Below are 24,820 nucleotides of genomic sequence, written 5' to 3'. Positions count from 1 at the left end.
TCAGTCGGTTAAACGTCCGACTTTGGCTCAGGTCATGATCTCAGGGTGGGTTCGAGCCCCACACCAGCTGTGTGCTGAGAGCCTGGAGCCTGCTTCAGATTCTGTGTCTCCCTCTCTCTCTGCCCACCCCCCCCCCCCACACTCAGTCTGTCTCTCAAAAAAAAAATTAAATATTAAAAAACAAATAAAAGGATTCTGAGTCTCTCTTTCTCTCCCTCTTTTTAAGTTTTATTTATTTTGAGGCAGAGTGCTAGTGGGGGAGGGACAGAAGGAGAGAGAGAGACTCCCAGGCAGTCTCTGCACTGGCAGGTCGGAGCCCGCTGTGGGGCTCAATCCCATGACTGGGACATTGTAACCTGAGCCAAAACCAAGAGTTGGATGCTCGGTCACCTGAGCCACCCAGGCGCCCGAGTCTCTCTTTTAATTACGTTCCTTGAAGAAATTCTCTTGTGCTAGAGTGGCAGTTTAGCATTTTAGAAAACCCTTTTCTACTTAGAGACCAGTAAGATGAGGTGGAAAGAGCACTGAGCCAGAAGGTAGAAGACGTTTTAATCCTGGCTCTGCTGCTTGCCAGCAGTGTGACTGAGGGCCAGCTCTGCTGTCCTCTTTGTTAAGGAAGGACTGTTCTTGAGCTGTGGACGAGGGCAGATGTGGGGGGTTCCGTTCTCAGCTAGGGAAGTCCTGATCGGGCCTGCTGCCTGCTTCTCAGCACCGGGTTCTCCCGTGCGGTCCCTGTCTGTGCAGTCCCTGTCTCTGCTGTCTCTTCTGTCTCTGCGGTCCCTGTCACTGTGGTCACTGTCTCCATGGAAGAGCTACAGCATCCTGGGAGAAGTCAGCAGAGGTTGGCAACTTTCCTCTGCACAGTAAATCCTAGGGCTTCTGTGGGGAGCCAGCATGGTATCTGACGTGTGGGAAAGTGTCAGTGGGTCTCGTCTCGTGTCGTCTCATCTCGTCTCGTCTCTTCTCTCCTCTTCTTTCAGATTTTACTCATTTTAAGTAATCTCTATGCCCAGCGTGGGGCTCAAACTCACAACCCCGAGATTTTGCTCCTCTGACTGAGGCAGCTGGGCACTCCTGTGGGACATTTGACATTCAGAACCTATATGGAGGGTTTCTCCTCCCCTCTTCCCGTAGTATCCAAGGGGTCTGGGAGAGGTCATGTTTGTGGGTCACTGATCCCATCCTCCGAAATCCTGGCAACTGCTCTCATCTACCACAGTCCTGTCGTATGTGAGCGGGAGAGATTCAGAAGAATGTGATCCTGGGTTTCTGTGCTGGGTGTCGTTACAGATATTTCTGTCTACTCATGCTTAATTCTGCGAGGACTGGAGGACGGAGGTGGTGATGGCGAGGTTGTCTTAAGGCATCTAAACAGCACCCCAGATGCTCTCACGTCATAAGAGGAAGCGTCGATAGTACAGAGACTGGAGATTTCATACCAGTTCTGAGTACATCCCAGCTCATCTGCCCTTGGACAAGTCTCTTAATCTTAATAAACTGTAGGTTGTTGTCTTTATTGTTTTGTTGTTGTTATTGTTAGTGTTTTTAACAACCTTTCTGAGAGAGTCCAAACACAATGGCACGCTGTCATCCTCCTTGCTGAACAGCGGTCCTGGGGGAATGAGGGCTTGGGCCCTCCCGTCATAGCTTCCTGTTCTTATGGTTTCCCCAGTAATTTGGAGGTGTGGCAATGATAGTGTTATTCTTTTTAAGGTCAGAGTCCCTGCATCTTCAAGGCCCAGGTTTGAGCTTCTTAAGGTGTACTCCGGACGGGAGAGTGTAAATACAAAGCTCCTTACAGATTTTTTTTTTTAAGTTTATTTTATTTTGAGATTGAGTGAGTGAGTGCAAGCAGGAGCGGGGCAGAGAGGGAGAGAGAGAGACAATCCCAAGCCCCGACGTGGGGCTCGATCTCACGAGCCCCAAGATCATGAACTGAGCAGAAACCAAGAGTCAGATGCTTAACCAACTGAGCCACCCAGGCGCCCTGAGCTCCATAAATATTTGTAAATACCATAGCTGCGATGAACTTGTGGGACTATGCAGAACGTCCGTTTTCTAGTGGTTTATTTACTTCAGTATTTCTGCCCCTTTTTTGGTTGTGTATACATTTTGCTAAGTCATCTGGTACGTGAGACCAGACTGTGCCGTGTAAAGTAAGACCGACAAGCCACTGTGTATGCGGGAGAGACCGTTGTCAGGCGTGGACCTCCGTCGAGTACAGCCGCTTACATTTCTTCAGTCCCAAAGTTGGCAAGTTCATTGTCTGCCGGCTTTTGCTGCTCCAGGGTGAGATCATCGGGTTTATCTTGGTCCTAAATCCAGTTGCTTTTCTGTTCCAAAATAATAGCGAAGGTTTATTTACATATTTTTAAGGTGCTATAAGATTTCACACTTCCTGTTTCCTGTAATAAGTTCAGCATCCAGACTTTTTAGAAACATGATGAACTGAACCTTTGTTTCTATGCAGTGTATAACTACGCATATTTTAAAACTGGGAAAATACTGTTCTAGGAGTTTCCCTTGATTTGGTTTTCTTGGTGTATATATTTTGGTTGTTATTTATAATTTGACGGTTTTTAGAATCGGTGTAGTTTGAGCGACAGTTCTTTTCAAACCCTTTTCATAGTAGCATTTACATGGACTCTTCGTCAGCCATGTTCTTCAGTAGCGCACGCTGGTTTAGTGTGCATTCCCCCGGGAACGTGCCGAGCTGCGCTAGGTCCCCGCGCTCTTCCGGGTGCACCTCCTCCAAGCAGCTCACATCCTAGTGGTGAGAACAGTTGCGTTTTTTAACATTCTGGCGTCTTTCGTTGAATCTTCAGTACCCATGTCTTTTTGTTCTACCGTCTTAGCGTTTATACAATATTTTTCTTATTTGGTATGTATGACCCAGAACTTCACATTTTTGAGTGTTGTCCTTTTCATCTATCTATTCGGTACATAAATTGTTTTCAGAATTCCTGGGTACCACGTGCAGTCCTCTTGTGCACTGGACGTGCGACCTCGTGCCAGTCCCCGAGTCTTCGTTTGCGTAGTGGGACTACCGGTAATACGGCCTCATCCGCCGTCTTGCTGTTGGGTAATCAGGAGAACGGAAATCCTCACACCAGAACCCCTGCTCCCACCAGCCAGGATTCCTTCCTTCGCCCCGTCCCCCGGCTGATGCAGCGGAAGCCGGGCCCACAGTCCGTTCCTTCCCACCGTGTGCAGTGACCCCTTGGCACATCTTCAGCTCGTCTCTTTCTGTCCGCGTTTAAGTGTGTCTGTTTTCCTCTTAAACACCAAACCTCTTCCGCATCGGGTCGCAGCCCCGCCTGCCTCCCTGGGCACAGCTCGCTCGGCCGCCTCACCCCCGTTTACCGTGCCCTCTTCCTGCTGCCCCCGCCCCTCTTGCCAGCATGGCCCATGCCCTCCTTGCTGCTCGTTCTGCTGCATCTCTCATCCCGAGTGGTTTCTTTTCTGGAGGAGGTGGGTGGGTGACCTTGAGAGAAAGTTTGATGTTCTTGGGGCAAAAAAGAAAAAAAGCTTTCTTTTCATTGATTCACTGACAAATACCTGTCACGCTTCTAACCACCGAAGATAATTGCAGTTGATAAAACGGATAAAAGTCCCTATTTCCCTGGAGCTTTTTGTTCGTTGGAGGGGACAGGCAAACAAAATAAGTAACATATGTCAGATTATCAGGAAAAAAATAGAGCAAAGAAGCAGACCGGGTTTTGACAGGACACATTTTAGGTGGCGTGGACAGGGAGGGCCTCAGAGAACACGGCTCCGGCCCAGGGACCGGCGGAGGTGAGGGGGGATGCCGCGCGCGTGTCCGGGGGGACGGGAGGCTTGCAAACTGTTTGCTTGGAGTTTTCAAGAATACTTCTGTGTGGTATGAAATGTTTTGGTAAAGATTCTTGTTCTTATGATAAAAAGGAAGGCTGGATATTTTGGGGTATACTGTTTCAAGTTGACTTATTAGGATAAAACAGTATTTTTCATGATTTAATCTTACAGACTAAGCGAAAGCAAATTCTAAGGTAAATTTTATTTTATATTTTCTTTGGCATCTAAATGATTACACGCTTTTATGGTCGGGCAATTTAGATAATGACATCTTTATTTCTTAAGGAGATTTAGATGGTCTTTTTTTTTTTTTTTTTTTTAATTTATTTATTTTGAGAGAGAGTGGAGGATGGGCAGAGAGAGAGGGAGAGAGTGAATAGCAAGCAGGCTCTGCACTGTCAGCACAGAGCCCGACGGGGCGGGGAAGGGAGGGGCTCAATCCCATGAACCATGAGATCATGACCTGAGCAGAAACCGAGAGTCAGATGCTTAACTGACTGAGCCACCCAGGCGCCCCGAAGATGTAGATACTTTTTAAGCAAATGGGACATTAGCTGAGGTAACATAGTACAGCTTGATAGGGCTCTGAATTAACTGGCTGGGGTTTAAGAGCTTTTTCAGGAAGAGAAATTTTAGCATTTGTGTGCTTACATAACGTTTCAGCAAAATAATTGATCTTTTGACAGCAGTAAAAGTATACATTCTCTGTATTATATTCAAAACCATAATTTATTTCAAGGAGAAAGATGCATTGAGAGCATATTTACACATTGGTGCCCACATTCCAGAATGTTCATGTGGTGGTTATGGTTGGCCATCAGAACAGGGTCTTCTCAGCTCTCACATAGAGGCCAATTTAGTTATAAGTCGGTTAAGACGGTTTGTGTCATTGATTAGTTTTGAGAGAAACCCAACTGCTGAGTATTCAGAAACTTGGAGCAGTCCACATCCTGAGCCCGCTTCCAGTGCACCCCACTCTTCTCCTTGGTCCTCGCAAGCGGAGGGCCTTTAGGAAGCCTGGAGACCAGGAGTATGCAGTGACACATACTTTGAAATTTAACGGCCCGTAGTAATCACTTGGCCATTTCCTTTCCTGCTTGCTTAACATTAAACAGGCGGTGAGAAACATTTCTCTCCGTTTTGTTCTTGTGGATGTTAAGCTTGTTTCCGGTATGACTACATGCATTACCACGTGTGAGATCTGTAAGTGTGAGGAGCACCGCACATCTAGACATTTTACACTTTAATTTGTTGCGTGGCTCCTAGGGAGGCTTGAAGAGGAGGAGCAGTAAGCTTTTAACTGGGTTTGCTAAGGACTTGGTCTTCTGGAATGGGGTGCTTCCCTGGCAGGACAGAGAGCAGGCTGGGCCTGTATTGTCTGCACCTGAGCAAGCGTAGTGCTGCTGCTGAACAGCCTACGACTGCTGGGGAAAGGAGTGCTGCGTGGGAGGTTGCGGTTTGAGGAACCGTGTGCTCCACCAGATAGACAAACACTCCCTCTGCTGATGGTTGGCCTGCAGTGGCCTCCACTTGACAGGTGCCACTGTCACTCTGAACTGTGCAGACTCCGTGTGCTTCATCCCCTCCTCCCATTGCCAGTAGGTAATACCTAAGGTTCATTCTAGCCAGAGCGGAATGATCCTTTTTTCCTGTCTTGTCAGGAAGATTTTGGTTTTGTTTTTTTTAATGTTTATTCATTTGTAAGGTGGGGGGGGGAAGGGAGACATAGCTTGAACAGGGGAGAGGCAGAGAGAGAGAGGGAGACACAGGATCCGAAGCAGGCTCCGGGCTCTGAGCTGTTAGCACAGAGCCTGACGTAGGACTCGAACTCACGAGCCGTGAGGTTGTGACCTGAGCCGAAGTCGGATGCTTCACCGACTGAACCACCCCCGGGCGCCCCGGCAAGATCACGTTATTGAGGAGATCTGTTCTAGCTCCATTTCAGAAAAGTTAACGCCCGCGTATCATTTCCTTACCGTTGACGCGGCAGCTCATCTTGAGATGATTGAAGAAGAGACGACTTGGATATGAAATTTAAACAGCTGCACAAAAAATGATTGAGGGGGGTACCTTTTAAAAATAGCCCTTTTTTTTGGCCACCTCCCATTCAAAAACAATGTAAATGACTGTTTGATGGTAGGAAAACCTAGCATTAGCGAAGCAGAGTTCTGTAATTTTGCCATCCAGAAATAAACACTAAAACTTGTTGATGTCTGTCCTTCTCATGTTTTCAGCACATTTAAAGTTAGCCTCACACTGTGCATACTGTTTTACAACCTCCTTTAAAAAGCAGTACTACAAACATTTTCGTTATTAAATGTTCTTCTAAAATATTTTCAATACCTGTAGTAGTCTACTGTACGATATAACATTTAGTTAGCCAGTCCCTTTCATTAGATGTTAGCTGGCTTTCAAATTTTTGCTTTTATAAATTTTACAGAAAGCACTTTGCATGCATGTTTGGATACTTCTCTGGGTATTCTTTAAACATAATTTCTTAGGTAGTTTTATGTTCATAGTGATTCTAGTTACTGTTTCACTGAAACGGACTTTGCTGGAAGAAGAAAACTTGAACCATCCTACGTCGGATACCGTGCTAGACACGTTGGAGTCTTCTAGTTCGCAGAATCTTCGACCCTTTGCACCCTCAGTTTTACAGATTAAAAATATCCACGTGCATATGTAATAAGATATTTTGCAGTAAGTTAACAGTATGCAGAAAACGTTTAAATGTTTTCTTTAGCAACTAACAAAGGCCTTTGATGGTCACGAGACACTGAAAACTTAATAGATCTAGGTTTTACTTCTGTTTTGGCTTTGGAATATATATTTATAATATGTAAGTTTTATTTAATATATATTTTAATATATATTTAATATTTATTTAAATATTTAATATATATTTTAATTTTTAATTTAAATATTTAATATATATTTTAATATATAATATATATTTCAATATACATTAAAAACCTGACGGTCTAAAAAAGTATATGTTAACTGGCATTCTTAGTTCCCAGAGGAAAAAGTGGGTGGTTCTCTTGTGAATTTTGGGTTCTGGTCACGTGACTGCGTCATAGGTGATTAATTTACAAATCGCCTTTTATGTGTAAATTAGAAGCAGCCAGTAATAGTCTCCTAGGTGAAAATGGTGTTCCCTTCCCTAAATTCCAGGCATGGTTTTTCACATCTTGTTCCTGTAGGATCTGGGTGGTGAAAGTGCAGTGGGCACAGGCCGAGGAAGGTTCTCACAGAGGACGGGCGGGCAGGTGACCGTGTGAGAGGCCTTCCGTGGGTGCACATAGATCTCCTCTGCTTTGGGAGGTGGGGTTGTTGCTTTGAGGACCTGGTGTTCGTTGTCTAACGCGGTGGTTTGTTTCGTCCCAGTCACATCGATCAGACAACAACATGGCAGGACCCCAGGAAGGCCATGCTCTCCCAGATGAGCGTCACGGCACCCACCAGCCCACCGGTGCAGCAGAACATGATGAACTCGGCCTCAGGTGAGTGAGACCCTGTCGTTAGAGCACATGGAGGAAAGGCTTGCGCACCACAAGGACCTTCCATGGAAAATAGTCATTATCCTTGTAAGAAAACTGGAGCATGGGCGACTGTTAATTTCTACCCGTTTTTTGTTTTTGTTTTTTTAACCCGTTCATTTATTTTTGAGAAGGGGGATAGGGGCAGAGAGAGAGGGAGACACAGAATCCGCAGCAGGCTTCAGTCTCTGAGCTGTCAGCACAGCACCCAATGTGGGGCTCGAAATCACGGACCGCGAGATCATGACCTGAGCCGAAGTCGGACGCTCAACCGACTGAGCCACCCAGGCGCCCCGTTTCTACTTGGTTTTTTTGTGGGAGACTTCGTCCTTTATTTCAAAATCGCATGCTTTACCCAAGCCTTGTTCAGTTACTAATGTATAGAAGGGCTGCAACCAGAAGGCACCGTTCTTACAGTTTCAGTTCTGAAGTCAGTGTCTCCCGATTCTTAGTTTGGTTAATTTTGACACACTTGTGTTTGAGTCGACTGTGACCCACTGCTTTTTTCTGTCTGAGGTCTTAAAGTTGGAGGTTTCTTTTTTCTCTTAGTGGTTTGCGTGGGAAGCCAAGCTGTGGTGTTCTTAACTACCTTTTAACGAGCGTATTTGTTCTACCTTGAAAGTAACCGGAAGGTCGCGATGTAGAAACCACTAGTATGTGTTACTGAATGCAGTCTGCCCTTTTCACTCATGATAGACCTGAGGATGGCTCTTTTCTCTTGGTTGGCAGTGTGTTGAAACATGCTGGTTTTCTCATCTACAAAATGGGGATTCTGTTGCCCATTACTACAGAGGGGGAGATATTAAAGGAAATAATACATACAAAGCTTTTATTTACAGTTCTAGTGCAGAATAGGTACTGAGTGAAGGTTTAGTGACTTCCTAGTCAGTCAGGTACCTCTGCTGTGTGGGCCCCAGCCCATAGCTACCCCCTTGGGCCTCTTCGTGCAGAGGGGGAAGGGGTGCCCCGGGAAGACACGGCTCCGTGTTTGCATCTGGGATTGGAGCCTTCGGGTTGGGTTTCTGCCTCGGCCCCGGTTCGGAGCACAGAAGGCAGCGGCCGTAATGGGCCACCTTCAGGGCCGTGACGGTGTGTTTGTCACGGCCCGTTCCTCTTGCTCACCCGGCAGACTGACCAGCCCACGTGGGTGGCTGCAGTGTAGACTGTCTTCGGCAGCAGGCTTTGGAAAGGACTGCTGGCCTGTGGGGACAGCAGGCCAGCCAACCGGCTCTGGGCCCAGGAGAGCCCAGGACTGGAATCGTCCTTCTGCCCCGGAAGGCGGGGCTGGCGTGTGGGGTCTCTGGTCTGTCCTTGCCCTTGCTGGGCCAGACACTTGAATTCTGAAGAGTTACGTGCTGAAAACAAACATGAAGAAAGATTCATGACGAAGCTTTTCTTGTCATAAACTTTGTTTATATAAACTGTTGAAAAATTCATTCCCTTAATCTTCCATTTAGCTTGTTTTAATGTGAATACATTTACTTATTCTGCAGAAACTTATGTGTGATATTTAAGTCTTAAGGCAAAATATTATGTATGTATTTGACTAATATTTTTACTTGACATCTAGTTCTGTTTTATCAAATTTCCAAATAAAAGTTGTGAAAGCTGCCTTGTATTTATAGTCCAAAGAAGATGACTCACATTATTCATTTTGTCATGTTCCACCTAAAACCATGCCCTGGAAGCCAGTAATAAGTAGGTTATTAATTTAAAGTTTATTTTGGAAGATTTAGGCATTTTGCATGTAACAAGTTTGATTGTGATTCTTTAGAACATGGGTTTAATTTTTTCCTATTAACATTTTCTAATGATAACGGCCTGAGCAAGTAGGGAGAATTTGTATTCAAATTTGTGTTTAAATTCAAAAGTATATATCAAATTGGTTATAGTGGGTTTTAGAATATTTGCATGTATTTTTTTAGCTCCGTGTTTTGGTTGTAAAGTATGTTTTATATATCGCACATAAACCAGTAGGCACGCTTGCCCGTAGCTTTGTTTGGTGAACAGAGTGACTCTGGCAGGGACTGTTGGGGCCAAGTGGCGTCCAGCCAAGTGGCGTGCTGGGTTAGGAGTGGGGGGAACAGAGTTGACCTGAAATGGGACAAGCCCCCGAGAGAGATGTGGGCATGTGTCGGAGAGAATGGTAGGAAGACATGTGAAGGGTTCTGGGGTCCTTTTGTACCATCTCCCTTAATTCTCACAGTGGCCACTTAAGTTAGGTGCTTTCACTAGACTCCCTTCCCGTATGAGGAAACTTACATAATTGTCCCCAAATCACACAGTTGATAAGCGGTAGAAGCCAGGATTCAGGGTTTGCTGGTGGAGGCCCAGAGCCCATCCTCTTAATCTACGTGTGAACCAGGCTTAGAGTCAGTGTCTGAGGAAAGCCTCCACGCAGCCGGAGGCGGTCTGTCAGTGCGCCCGGCTCACGGGACAGCTCTTCTCCAGAAGGTGGTGGGTGTGGGGGGCTCGCCGAACAAGGCTCCGCACCGCACGCCGCCCAGTACATACTGCACCTTAAGAAGAGAGAACATTTATGGAGGGCATGCAAGGTCATTGTCTTCAGTGGGCTGGTGGTGCAGAACGATGCTTTAAGAAAGGAAGAGACAGGGTAAAACCAAAAAGTGTTTTGTTTTGTTTTGTTTTGCTTTGTTTTAACTCAAAGACAAAAACTGATCCTAAAAAAGAAAAGGAGTCACACAAAGTTTCAGAATGAGAGCAAGATGTTAAGGGGATATGAAAATTCTTACAATGGCACAAATTTAAATCTAGATTTTTCTGAACTTGGTCACAAACACAAATGGCGTAACTGCCGCGTCAAGTGCTGAGGCTGTAGATGGCATGTGTATGGTCTGAATTCACACGACTCCATGGTTGGCTTTCATTTTTTCCAAGCTAGTGGACATTTAAGAATAGGGGACTTGTACACGGTATTGAAATGCTTTGGAACGAATGTCACATCCTCCCTTCCTGTGAAACGACAGCTCTCATGTCACGTCAGTCAGGTCTTAAGCGAGGGGCTCCCCTTTCTCTGTTGGGACGCACGCAAGGTGCTTGGCGGCTGTGCTTTCCGGAGTGGGGTGGTGCGTGCCGGTTCCGCAGATCACCACAAGAGAGACTGGCCGGATCTGCCCCCCTGTGCCACCAAGGTCATTTCTTCAGGAGAGTTTTGAGCCTGGAGACGGTGAGCAAGAAGAATTGTGAGGGTAGGTATTTAAATACATTCGAGAATGTTCGCTGTAACAGAACAGCAAGGGGCTTCCGGCTCAGCAGGGCACACACAGTGGTCACTGCACGTCTCTCCTGAAGCACTTTCCTGGGTCGGTCGTGCTAAATGCAACTTGACTTCCATTTTTGTCCTTAATCATTAAAGCAAGAACTTTTTCGTTTTTGCTTTTTAAAAAAGAATTCTCCTCCTTCAAATATTCGAGTCTAGCTTTGTGTTCTGGTCTGTTTCTAATCAGACCACCTCCTTAAAACTCTCATTTTCTTTAGACTCTCCAGACCCGTTTTCTGGATCACTTTTTAATGGTTCACTGAACTGACTGATCTTTTAAAATTCTCTCCAAGTCTGAGATTGGATGAAATCCTATTTTTTGCATTCAGTGTAATTTAGTTTAGCAAAATGATGAGTTTACTTCTGTTTTCCTAAGTTCTTTTTCAAAATATGAGGTTGAAGTGATGGATTCCATTGCTACACTGGATACTCGTGGTTTGTAATTGGCCAAATTTCTTAATATGTATCATTGAGAAATCACTGATTTGCCAGTTAAATGGTACACCGGGAGAGGGTTCTAGAGACCTGATTTACTAGATTCTTTTTTATTTTTAAATGTTTGTTTATTTTTGAGAAAGAGAGCGAGAGAGAGAGAACAGAGGGAGACAGAGAACCCCAAGGAGGCTCCACAGTGACACACAGAGCCTGACATGGGGCTCGAACTCGTGAACTGTGAGATCATGACCTGAGCTGAAACCAAGAGTCGGACCAACTGAGCGACCCAGGTTCCCCAACTTAACTAGATTCTATGAAGTAGATTAATTCATATCCTTTAAGTGTCCACCTAATTGGCATATAAATGGCAGTGAACTTTGTAAAAGGAATTTGATAAGTGAGGAAAAGAAAACTAGAGATTGGAGCCATTCAGTAAGATAATATTCCTATTTCATTTTACGTAAAAATCTATAATAACGTGTACCTATATAAAAGTATGTAGAAGCCCTACTCTCTTACATTACTCTAGATGATGGGCGCCCAGCGGCTCAGACAGTGAAGCAGGTGACTCTTGGTCTCGGTGTCAGGAGTTTGAGCCCCACTTTGGGCATAGAGATTACTTTAAAAACATTACTTGGGGCGCCTGGGTGGCTCAGTCGGTTAAGCGGCCGACTTCAGCTCAGGTCACGATCTCGCGGTCCGTGAGTTCGAGCCCCGCGTCGGGCTCTGGGCTGATGGCTCAGAGCCTGGAGCCTGCTTCCGATTCTGTGTCTCCCTCTCTCTCTGCCCCTCCCCCGTTCATGCTCTGTCTCTCTCTGTCTCAAAAATAAATAAAACGTTAAAAAAAAAAAAAAAAAATTAAAACATTACTTGAGATGATTGCCCTCGAGAAATTCTGTCAAGTGTGTTATGTTTATAGCGTGCAAACAGCCTTTTGTGCATGCTCGTGATCTGTGTAAAATTGGTCTCCATATGGAGAGTTTGTGGGACATTAGTGACTTTTATGATAGACAACGTGATACTTCCTTAACCAGCTTTATTTATGTGAAGATATTAAATGTTGAGTAGTAGCTCGTTAACTATAACCGGTAAGATTGTGGAATCAGAGTAACGGTAAAGTCAAGGACAAGTATACCATGTGATGATCCACAGATAACTGAATGCCAGAGGCTGGTGACTGTTCAGAATCATTAAAAATCATCAGCCTTGATTTAAATTAAGCAATAATCCAGTTATCTGCTTTTTAAAAATGTACCTTTGGTACCCATGCAGAGTCAGATGTCCTATTTTACAGGTACATTTTAAAGAATTCATTGTCTGTGTGTTTTAGAGTGAGGCATTTATTTGACTAATGTCCAGATCTACCAGTGCAGCTCTTTGAGATTTCCCTGCTATGAAAACCTGCATGGAACTCCTAGGAAATGCCTCGAGGTGGGTGGAGAAAATGGCCTCCTGATCACCAGAGATGATACGTGTTAGAGGAATGTGCTGACCCCCTTCTTGGCAGTGGGGGAGACCGTTTGGAAGCAGGCGGAGAGAGGCACATGGAGCTGCCATCACGTTTGCTGGCCTCACGCAGTCTCTGTCGGGGCCTCCTAACCCGTGGGGAAGAGAGAGGGTTACCAAGAAAAATGACAGGCAGAGAGTGGATGCGATGAGGTCAAAGGACCGGTAAAGGGTAGATCGGTGTAAGGTTTTTAACTTTAAAAAGCAAAGGGCGTGGAGCCAAGTGGCAGAGCTGACCGAAGCTTTAGGAGCCGCTAATTCCTGCTTCCTGCTTCCTGACTGTAGCTCATCAGCTTTGAATCCTGCTTTTCACCTTCTGAGTGAACGGAGGGATGGAGAATAAGGGCTAAGTCCAGCGGACGTGGATTTGCATCCCGGCGCTGTCACTTACTGCTTGCGCCATCTTGGATGGGCTGCAGGAGCGACCAGTGTCTTCACCTGAAAAATGGGAATAGCAGTTAACATTGAACTTACAGGCTTGCTGTGAAGATTAACACAGTCCACGTAACGTGGTTGTGCATAGTTAAAAATTACTCAAGATACATCGCGCTTGGTATCTGTCAGGTGTATAAGAGGTAAGTAAGTGTGATCTGATCTGATATTTTACATTTTAAGCAGTTGATAGTAACAGGTAGCCACTCTCCCTTTAAAATAATACACACACACACACACACACACATAAATATTTGTAAGTTTATTTGAGAGAGTGAGAGAGAGAGAGAGTGCACACACATGCACAAGTGGGGATGGGCAGAGGGAGGAGGAGAGAGAAATCCAAGCAGGCTCTGAGCTGTCAGCACAGAACCCGACATGGGGCTCTACCCCACAAACCTTGAGATCATGACCTGAGCTGAAGTCAGATGCTTAACTGACTGAGTCACTCAGGCACCCTTAAAAGAATTTTTTGTGCTCAAATACAGGTCATTGGCTCTCATCCCAGTCATGTGTTATTTTCTGGCTTTTAGATTCTTACACATTTCTCTAGTATAGATGGTAGACTGTTAAATAAGGTTTTCTTCTTTTACAGAGTGAAATTTTTTTTTGATTCTTCTGAAAGGTCTTGACGGTTATAAGATGGAAATTATTTGTTAACCTGAAGTGATTATATATGGACTGAGAGTATACTAAAATATATCAAACAATAAAACAGCAACAAAGCCCAAATACAGAGCAGTGAATGGCGTAAATGACAGAGACCATGTTTCACTCATTACTCTCAACCTCCTATCCCAGATTATCATTATTTAAACCAAAATTGCTTTTTTTTTTCCATTTGGAAATGTAGGTACATTAGGAAAAGATGGCCACAGGATAAGAGAATAGTAAAAAGCAAAAAAGCATAATAATCCAAGACCAATATAACTAATTCTCTGGAAACTTGGGGTTTTTTTCTGTACATAGTTTATGTCTTGATTGATTTGATAATGAAGTTCCTAGAAAATGGTAATGTGGAAGCAGCCATTTTTTTGCTTTAAAAATATGGGCCTGTCTAGTTCATATTATTAAAAGTCGCAAGTAAACAATATATGGGAACTATGAAGATAAAAGTATTTGTGAAATAGAAAAACTAACTCGGGGAGGCTGGGTGACTCAGTCGCTTGAGCGCCTGACTCTTGATTTTGGCTGAGGTCATGATCTCATGGTTAGTGGGTTCGAGCCCCACATCGGGCTCTGCGCTGACAGCACGGAGCTTGCTTGGGATTCTGTCTCTTCTCCCGTCTCTGCCTTTCCCCTGCTTGGGCACACGTGTGCTCTCTCTCAAATAAATAAACGTTAAAAAAAAACAAGAATAGTTAATTCAGTGTGAACGTCCAACCAGGTTGCAAGTGACAATAGCTTGCAGTTATCACGTGTCTTGTAGTTTGTCCTTCTGAAGTCTTGTTAGACCCAGTGACGTACTACATAGGGCACTTCTCAGTCTTGGTGGCTTTGGGACTTTGCTCTCAATGGAGTGTGCCACTGGTGTCGAGTCAGCTAATGGCCTCTGTCGTGCTCTGATGGGGAAAGCTAAACTATTTTCTAAATAATATTAAAACTCAGAATTAACCTGGACAAGGTAGCAACATTTGGCAAATGGAACAATAGATATTGGCTGATAAATCGTCTTTCTTTATGTTGAGTCTAAAATAAGCACCCTGTGTAGGAATCTCCCAGTCCCCAAATACAGAAGCAAAACTGTGAGGTCGCTTATTCTGGAATTGAGGTATGTGTTTATATATTAATGTGCTGCCTATACAATCTGTAGCATTTTCAAAGTATCCATTTCTTCATTCCTTTATTGGAGACAACCCAGCTAATCATGTTGAAAGGTAGATCTATAGAGTTTCTTCATTTTTCTTTTTTTTAAATTTTTTTTTTAACGTTTATTTATTTTTGAGACAGAGCATGAACGGGGGAGGGTCAGAGAGAGGGAGACACAGAATCTGAAACAGGCTCCAGGCTCTGAGCTGTCAGCACAGAGCCCGACGCGGGGCTTGAACTCACGGACCGCGAGATCATGACCTGAGCCGAAGTCGGCCGCTTAACCGACTGAGCCACCCAGGCGCCCCGAGTTTCTTCATTTTTCAATAGCTTGAGGATCAGAAGTTTTTATAATGCCTCTGTTTTAGATAAAGGAATTCCTTCCTGTCTTCTTTGCTTCATGTTAGAGGTTCTCTTTGTGCAATGATTGGAAAATATACAGAAACTCAAGGCTGTTGAGTTCCCTTGACCTGGTCTTAGGGCACAAATAACAGATATTTTTAAAATTCTACTAGGAGTTTTTGAAGTAATCGTTTGGGAAAGTGAAGCTCATTTGAATTCTGGAAGTTACTAAGATTTTAGTGTAAATACTGAGCCTAATGTTCTGTTATTTTACCCAACAGACTAACTTGTAGAGTAAGAGGATATTGTTAAAGAACATACAGGAAGAAGTTGGCATGTGAGTGTCTTTGCTGCCAGCTTCTCTGTGACATGAGTTGTTGGATATTGGTGCTTACAGATAGGAGCGGCCATGTTCAACTTTGTTTTCAGTGATTATTTGTAGAATTTTGGAAACGTTGCTTGGCTTTGGAGTAGAGAGGATGAGAAAGAGATTCAGTTATTTACATTTAACAAAAAAATAAATGCCTGTTTTATTTCTTCTCCTGACAAGTGTTGGAATATTATTTTTGTCTTTCCCACTGATTTCTACATACTTCTGGTTACTCTTTTGCCACAGTAATTTTATGACTCATAAGAGGAATATTTGTGTGAAAGATTAAAATGCTAATTCTTTAAAAATGATATCCATAAACTACCATATATAGGCAGCATCAGTGAAATAAAAAGAATCCTGCAACAATAAAGAGTTTTCCAAAATATTTATTCTTTTAATCAGTAAGATAACGAGGTGGCAAAACTTCAATTAGGTTAAAGTTGGGGGTTTTTTTTCAACTTTTTTTTTTTTTTTTTTTTTTTTTTAATGTAGACTCCACACTGGGTGTGGCTTGAACTCCTAACCCTGAGATTGTGAGTTGAGCTGAGATCAAGAGTTAGATGCTTCACCAGCTGAGCCACCCAGGCGCCCTTCATTGCATCTTTGAGACCCAGATTTATTTCCTGATCAACCTGACTCTGTGCATTGTGTATGAATTGTAGTAAAGTAAATATATTATTGGAACAAAATCGCACAACTATTCCAGGAAAGAGTAGGGAACTGACTTTTTTAAAAAGTACCTGCCCTACTTTACGTCAAGTTCTTCTTGTAAACCTCTCCCATTGAATGGAGTGTTCGTCTCCCACTTTGTGGATAAGGAAAGGAAGTTTCAAGCAGAGTAAGGAACTTGCACAAGGTTAGAAGGTTAATACAAGATCCAGCAGGGTTGACTGTAGGTCCATCTGAATCTTGAACCCTTTTATTCTTCTCTCTAAACTAGGCTGTCTTTCTAGAGTGTTAATATAGAGCTGAAATCATACTTAATTGCATTTTTATGCGTCAAGGGTGTTTTGTTTTTGTTTTTTTACTAACCAACCGAATTGCACTGTTGCTGTGTTGGTGATGTTTGAGCTAATGGTAGGTCGTTCTATAAGAGTTTAGTGAACACAGGTGAGCCTTATTAGTTTTTTGTGTTATGGATGAGTGGTTCTTAATTTGTGGCGGGAGGGGGGACCGGCTGGGGGCGTGTTAAAATCAGACGGTGACCCAGTAGGTCTGGACCTGAGGCTCCACGTTTCTAACACGTTTGCAAGTAGTGTCCATGCTGCCGGTTCATGGGCTGCACAGAACAGAGGCTCTAGAATGGTGAACTTGAGACCACGGAAGTATTATTAAGGTCTACTTTGTTACTTCTGTGTTCATATTATTCCTACTTTCTGTTGGAATAAAAGCTACACAAGTGATAGATAGGAATATGAGAGCTTATTTAATATAAAAATTCTGTAAAAATAGTACCAACTTTTTTTAATGTTTGCTTATTTATTTAGAGAGAGAGAGCGCGAGCGTGCATGAGTGGGGAAGGGGCAGAGTGAGGAGGAGGAGGAGGAGGAGGAGGAGGAGGAGGAGGAGGAGGAGGGAGAGAGAGTTCCAAGCAGGCTCCACACCGTCAGCACAGAGCCTGATATGGGGCTCAAACCCATGAACTGTGAGATCATGACCTGAGCCGAGATCAAGAGTTGGATGCTTCACCAAGTGAGCCACTCAGGCACCCCAGTGGTACCAACTTTTAAAAAACCTATGATTTATAAAAGCACAGACTAAAGATCCGAGAGATTGTGACTTGATCAAGACCAATCAATTATTCTTCCCACAGGTAGGTTTTTAATCATTTTCGCCCCACAGAGCTTGGTTGTGTAGGGTGGCCGTGCTCAGCTGTGAGGATACCAAGACGAAGAAATCAGGGTGCTTGTTTAAGACTCAGGGCCTGATGGGGGAGGCGGGGGTGGGGGGTAGGCGAGTGAGTGGTGCACTGCGTGCAGGTGAGCAGCCTGGCTTTGGGCTTGGCAGCATGTGTAGTCGTTGGGCACGAGAACCTTCCAGCGGCCTATAGGAGCACACCCGAACTTGAAGGAGAAAAAGAAATGGCTCGTCACCACCCTTGCGTTTGCTTTTGTGAAACAGATTTTAATCGGTATATTTATAGTCTTTTTAGCTTCTAGGCCTGTACCCAAAAATGATAGTTTTGACCGCGTGACCTAGGGCTGTGTGCTTTAAGTCCACTGTTGCTGTAGATACCAGAAGGGAAATCATATTTCTTTTACCAAAACTTGATTTTATAAGCTGTTTTCCTCAACCAATACATTTATAAATACTTGTCCCACATTTAGATTATTGAAGGCACACAAAAAGTTAGTGACAATAATACTTAATGATTGTACCTGACAGTTTGAGTGTGTCCGCCTAAGAATCTGTCTCGTGTGGACAAGATTTTATGAGGGATTGTCTAGGGTTTAGAAGACCAGGTATAGGGATTTCAGACGCGTATGTCTATGGAAGACTCCTTTGGATACAGAACTGCTGAAGAGTCAGGGGTGAATATATTTCAGTTCCCACATATTCTGAAAACCTCAAGTCTGCAGAGCAGAGTGTTGCACACTAGGCCTAGTGGTAGTTTCTAATGTTGCCATGTTTTTTCTCATCCACCTTGCAGAATTGAGCACACTTGCTTATAGAAACAAAACAAAACTCTTTTTCTGTGTTCTGGGGCAGAATGATGTATCTTCCCGTGCCACTGACTGGCCTCTAGTTAAACTCAGTGTAAAAGAGTAAATACAAGGCAGTGTGCAGTATAAACCTCCAGGACATCTAAACAAGTGCAATTTCTTTTTTTTTTTTTTTTTTAAGTTTGTTTATTTGAGAGAGACAGAGACTGTGCAAGTGGCAGAGGGGCAGAGAGGGGGACAGAGACTCCCGAATAGGCTCCGCACTGCACCACCACACGGGAGAAGGCCAGCTGGGAGGCTGCCGCTGAAATACCACGCCATCCCGGAGATGTGAAAGTCTGCATGCCAGTTTGGTTTCAGGGGCAAGTGCAGCTGGTGGTACTTTAAAGTAGAATCCAGGGGCGCCTGGGTGGCTCAGTCGGTCCAGCGTCCGACTTCGGCTCAGGTCTTGATCTCACGGTTTGTGAGTTCGAGTCCCGGATCGGGCTGTGTGCAGACAGCTCGGAGCCTGCAGCCTGCTTCGGATTCTGTGTCTCCCTCCCTCTATGCCCCTCCCCCACTTATGCACTGTCTCCCTTTATCTCTCTCTCTCAAAAATAAACATTAAAAAAAAATTTTTTTTTTTTAAGTAGAAGCCACTCAGAATATGGGAACATGTTTTGTAAAGTGTGTCGTGTCCACTTGGTGAAGAGAGAGAGGCTGGTGCCTCGGGTGAAGCGCGAAAGGTGTGGGAGCCATCGTGCACATGGCACTGGCGCCTGCAGAAGAAAGCGTGTGACCGGTGCTGGCGGGCACGCATCCTGGGCGGCCTGTCTGTGCCATCGTGTCCTCATCTGTAAGGTGGGGGAAATGATAGTTCCTGTACTGCGGGGCTGGTAAAGGAGTTAACACGCACTCGCAAAGAGCGTCGAATGCCCCCACGTAAAGTAAGAGTTTGTGAGCTGTCCTAAGTGCCAGCTTAGGACCAGAATCCGAAACTCTCAGAGGTCAGCAGCAGATTCCTTGTAGAGGCCACGGCGTCTTTTACAGCAGCTCCTCCTACGTTCTGAGGAAATGACTTGAGAATTCTGTACTTTGAACCACTCATCAGGGTGTGTTTAGTGAACTTTCTGAGTCGTGGGCGTCGACTCTACCCCTGAATCGTGGGGCAGGCTAGTAGGACAGGTTGCTCTTCAGCTTGCGGGGTGGCTTATCCAGACTTTCTTGTTTGATAAGACATTGCAAATGGCAGTCATTACTAATGCAAAAGTGGATGTTGAGTCACCATCCGTGTTAGGACCTGGAGTGTTTTATTCCTAAAATATTGCAGGAAGTTATATTGCTGTAGCAGATAAGTTATCGTTCAACCAGTAGTAAATCCTACCTAAAAATTTATTTTCCCCGAGGATAAGTAACTCTGATTTATGAATTATTTTAACAGTAGCCTAACACTCTTCTTCCTCTTGCTTATCCCAGTTTGGATTTCTCACCTTTAGGGCGCCCGGCTGGCTCAGTCGTGACTCTTGATTCTTGGGGTCGTGAGTTGGGTGTAGAGCTTACTTAAAAAAAAAATTCTCACCCTCCTTACATCTTATTAAAATGCTGACATATTTCTGCCTTCTTGATTAGTGCTTTATTTTTTTTTTTTATTTCCCCTTCTTCCCCAAAAGACTTCGGTGCTGTGGTCAGGTGTGATAGGTTGAAAAGCTCCCATATCTTCCCTGTGTCTGAGGGCCTGTCTTTAGCACACGTGAACATGACTTAGCATGAAAATGTTTATTGTCCACTCAGACTCGTTTCGAGGTTCTCCCTGAGCCTGGAGAATTGGTATCACCCTGGAGCACTGGTAATTTGTGTTAGGTATTACGCGTGCAGCCCCCTCCTGGTTGGAACGATGAAAGCTGTTTGGTCAAGTCTTGACCGTCAAAACCGTGCCCCACGTACCTCTGTCCTCCACCCGGTCCCACTGACTGGGATGCTCCTCCCCGGCTCATGACAGACTTCAGCTCGCACCCTGTTGGACTCTCTGCTTCCTCCGAGCAGCCCACGTTGGCCCATGTGTCTAAAAGACCCTTTCCAGGTGTTTTGCATCCGTGTTGCTTTATGTCTTTTTGCTCAGTGCACTCATTAGCCAGCACTCTTCTGTCCATATCTGTCTGTCCTCCCGGCTAGGACAGAAGCTCCATGAGACAGGGATCGGTCTGCTCACCGCTGTACATCTCCAGTCCCGGAAGTGTGTCTGGATGTAGTAGGACCTTGGTAACTATCTCTGTGTCTTTGGTTTAAGTCATGCTGGATAATGGAGAGGTTGAACTCACACGGAAAAAACACTGTTTCATGAGTGTAAATCAAGGATTTTAATCGAAATCCATGTTGATTAGTTTCAGACATTTCTTCCCCTTTTTGAGCAGAGGGCCCTCGGCAAATAATAATATTCTAGTAGAATAGAAAATAGAAAATAATATTCTAGTAGAATAGGAAAATGCACCGTGTGCACAGAAACGGACACTGCTGCGTGCAGGCACTTCCCCGTCTGGCCTGGACAGAAACGCACAACCAGTTAGAGCCAGATGACGAGTGGGGGCTCCTCACTTCCACCGGGACACAAAAGCTTTCTCAGCCAGACATGGTGTCGGGCCAAGTCACCGGTGAGAATCCGGGCATCTCATCCGCTCGTCTCACCTCCGGGGTCCCCGTTCTTCGGTTCCACGTAGTTCTCACAGGCAGAAGACCTGTGAGCTGCTTCTCCTTAATAGTTGCTGGAGCCATTCAGGTTTTTCACGTGTTTACAGGAAGAGCACCGCTCAGGACTTGTTCGGTCCTGGTGGACGTAGCCGCTCGCGTCGCCCTCTCCCGGCAAAGGTGGTGCCTTTCTCCCAGACCTGCAGCGCTTGATGGTTGGGGCTCTGAGCCGCCCACGGTACCTGCTAGTGGACACTTGTGGTGTAGAGGTGCCGCCTGACCAGCCCTCGGCGGTTGTAAGTGTCCCCAGGCCGTCACCATCAGTGCCCTATGGGCGAACCTTCTGAACCTGGACTCCTCAGGGTGGGGCTTTCCTGGTGATTTTGATCACAGATTTAAGATCATCTGATTTAAATAAAATAAAATTTGGCTACTTACATTTGCTTCATTTCGTGTGCTCCATACTGAAGAAAGTTATAACACGTTAAATCAGAATATAAATTGAACTCAGAGATCGTTCTAAATTTATTTTGATCAATTCCTGCGGTTTTCTCTTAAGAATGTAGTTTTGTGGGAAACCCAGATTTCCCCTTGGACTCAGTACTTTACTGTGTCTTAAGGTTAGCCCAAACACATGTTTGAGTCAAACTTTTAGGAGCCTGTGTAACCAGTGACTCAGTCTGTCGCTCTTGCTCTCTGTGCTTTTCATGGTTATTCTTTTTTTTTTTTTTTTTAATTTTTTTTTAACATTTATTTATTTTTGAGACAGAGAGAGACAGAGCATGAATGGGGGGAGGGTCAGAGAGAGAGGGAGACACAGAATCAGAAGCAGGCTCCAGGTTCTGAGCTGTCAGCACAGAGCCCGACGCAGGGCTCGAACTCGCAGGGCTTGAACTCACGGACCGCAAGATCATGACCCGAGCCGAAGTCGGACGCTCAACCGACTGAGCCACCCAGGCGCCCCTTTCATGGTTATTCAACAGTTAGCTTATTAGTTTAGCAGAATGACTTAGAATCCTGCATTAAGGATCAAGTCACTGGATTTCTTCTAAGGACTACTTGACTAAAAATCTGTGTGTGTGTGTAGCCCAGATCTGACTATATGTCTGTATATATTTGAAGGGCAGAGGGAGAAAAAAAGAATCCCAAGCAGGCTCCATGCTCAGCATGGAGACCAATATGGGACCCGATCCCACAACTCTGGGGTCATGACTTGAGCCAAAACCGGGACTCGGACGTTCAACTGACAGGGCTACCCAGCACCCCGATATATTGTTTTCTTTCATTCACATTTAAGGTTGAAGATCTGTTTCTTGTCTGTTATCTTTTTCTGCTACTAAGGATTCAGTTGTGGTACAACACTATTTGAAGGTAATCTTTGCTCATCTACGCCTTTGCCTTTGATTAGTACCTTTCTCGGTATCCTATTTTGAACCATCTCTTTCCACGTAACATCATATTTACCCAGAATGTTAAATGAAAAATACAGATGAATATATAAAGCGTTATTTTCTTTTCTGTTTTGCATATTAGCATGCTTCTAAAATTGTACAGTAATTTTTAAAAAAAATATTTTTAATGTTTATTTTTGAGAGAGCGCTTGCATGGGAGGGGGCAGAGAGGGGGACAGAGGATCCGAAGTGGGCTCCGTGCCGTCAGCACCGAGCCTGATGTGGGGCTTGAACTCACCACAAACTGCGCGATCATGACCTGAGCTGAAGTCGGCCACTTAACTGACTGAGCCCAGGCGCCCCCAGTACTTGTATGTCATATGCACCTTCCTCAAGTAGAAATAGGTGTGAGAATCAGCAGCAGTCAGTAGTTTGCACTGGGATTGTTTCTCCTCTGTACCTTCGTGTCTAAGATGAGGGCCATCAGAGGTTCAGTTTGGATTGTTGATGGTGCATAAGAGTGGTATCAGTGAGAAGTCTCCGAACTTAATTTTTGAAGTTTGCTGTTTTTAGTGAAATACTAAACATTTATTGATTTACATATAACAAATAATATTTAGATATAATAAATATGGTAAGTACTTAATGATTTAACTTGGGTATAAAGCGATAAAGTCACTATTTCCATTTTGCAAATTTAATGTATGGAAATGCATAAGCCTTGGGAAATAGGTTGTATGTCTTTGGGAAGGAGCATATTGTATGGTTTAAAAGTGGAAGCTCTCAAGTCAGAGATCTGAGTTCAGATTTTACCTTGAGCAAGTTTACGGTCGACCTTGGGTGGATGACATCTCCAAATGTCCCTGTGTTTCATCTGTGTGACCGTGTCCTTACTGGCGCTGCCGTAGCTGCCCCCAGCGGTTGTGCGTTACGCTGACAAAATTGAAAAACGCCTGTGGCCCCTAAACTTGTGAAAAGGGAGAAGTGAATTCTGATGCAGGCATGCCTCATTTTAACGTGTTGTACTTCATCAGGCTTCTCACACGCTGTGTTTGTTACAGACTGAATGTTTGTGGCCACCCTGCATCAGTCAAGTCTGTCACACGTTTTCCCGGCAGCATTTGCTCACATCGTGTCTCTGTCACATTTTGGCAGTTCTCGTAATATTTCAGACTTTTTCATTACTATATTTGTTAACGGCAATTGGTAATCCGTGATCTTTGATGTTACTGTTAGAACCGTTTTAGGTGCTGTGAACCATGCACACGTAGGACGGCGAACATAATCAGTAAACCCTGTGTTGTGTCTGCCCCACTGACGGCAGTTCCCCCCTCGGCCTTCCTCTTCCCTGAGACACAGCAGTAGGGACATTGGGTCTGTTAGTGCCCCTCCAGTGGCCTCCCAGTGTGCAAGTGAAAGGAAGAGTCACACGTCTGTCACATTAAGTCAGAAGCTGGAGATGATCGAGCCCCGTGAGGAAGGCACGTGAAAGCTGAGACAGGCCAGTAGCCGGGACTCTTGTGCCAAATAGTCAGCCAAGTTGTGAGTGCAAAGAAGTTCTTGAAGGACCTGAAAAGTGCTTCTCCAGTGAACACATGAACAGGAAAGCCAAGCAGCCTCCACGCTGATCAGACCATTCCCAGTGTTCGTGTGAGCCACAGCCTAATCCAGAGCAAGGCTTTGACTCTCTTCAATTCCGTGAAGGCTGACAGACATGAGGAAGCTTCAGAAGAAAAGTCTGAAGCGAGTGGAGGTTGGTTCATGAGGTTTAAGGAGGGAAGGAGTCATTTCTACTTTCAAGCCTTTTATTATTTAAGAAATACATTTCACAAGGCTACAGGCAGTGGTTCTTCTGATTGCATCTGGGCAAAGTAAACTGAAAATCTCTGGCAAGTGTTTTTACCATTCTAGATGCCTTAAGAACAGTTGTGATTCATAGGAAGAAGTTAGCATCAGCATTAACGTGAGTTTGGAGGACATCGATTCCAGCCCGCAGGGATGACTCGCGGGGCCCAGAACTTCCGGGGAGGAAGTCACTGCCGACGTGGTGGACACAGCAAGAGGACTTGAATCCCAAGTGGAGCCTGGAGATGGACTGACCTGCAGTTTCGGGATCAAACGTACACGGGTTGGTTCGAACGGACGAGCAAAGGAAGTGGTTTCTTGAGGTGGAATCTACTCCTGGTGGAGACGCTGCGAAGACTGTTGGGATGACAACACAGGATTCAGAATAGGGCACGAACTTAGTTAATATAGCAGCAGAGGGTTTGAGAGGATGGGCTCCACTTTCGAAAGAACTTCTGCTGTGGGTAAAGTGCCATCTGACGGCCTCCTGTGCTCTAGAGAAATCGTTCATGAAAGGAAGAGTCACTTGATACAGCCAACTTCATTGTTGAGAACATTTTGAGAACTTGCCATGGCCATGCTGAGCACCCTGACCAGTCAGCAGCCCTCTGCACTGAGGCAGGACCTCCACAAGCAAAAAGGGCACAACTTGCTGAAAGCTCAGCTGATGGTTGCCATTTTTTTAGCTATAAATATTTTTTAATTAAGGT

General features: G+C 44.8%; 1 protein-coding gene across 8 annotated transcripts in view; it reads left to right on the top strand.

Annotated features, from left to right (window-relative positions):
- YAP1 (Yes1 associated transcriptional regulator) overlaps positions 1–24,820 on the top strand; it is a 112,539-nt gene that overhangs the window by 48,859 nt on the left and 38,860 nt on the right. For all 8 annotated transcript variants that reach the window (XM_060604544.3, XM_060604548.3, XM_060604545.3 and 5 more), the window contains exon 3: positions 7,222–7,337. In XM_060604544.3, the coding sequence (XP_060460527.1) occupies positions 7,222–7,337 (116 nt within the window). The remainder of the gene's footprint in view (positions 1–7,221; positions 7,338–24,820) is intronic.

This window comes from Panthera onca, chromosome D1 (assembly GCF_046562875.1).
Source record: "Panthera onca isolate mPanOnc1 chromosome D1, mPanOnc1 haplotype 2, whole genome shotgun sequence".
NCBI lineage: Eukaryota > Metazoa > Chordata > Mammalia > Carnivora > Felidae > Panthera > Panthera onca.
The sequence above is the reverse complement of the archived record's forward strand: the minus strand, read 5'-3'. Positions and strand labels throughout refer to the sequence as shown.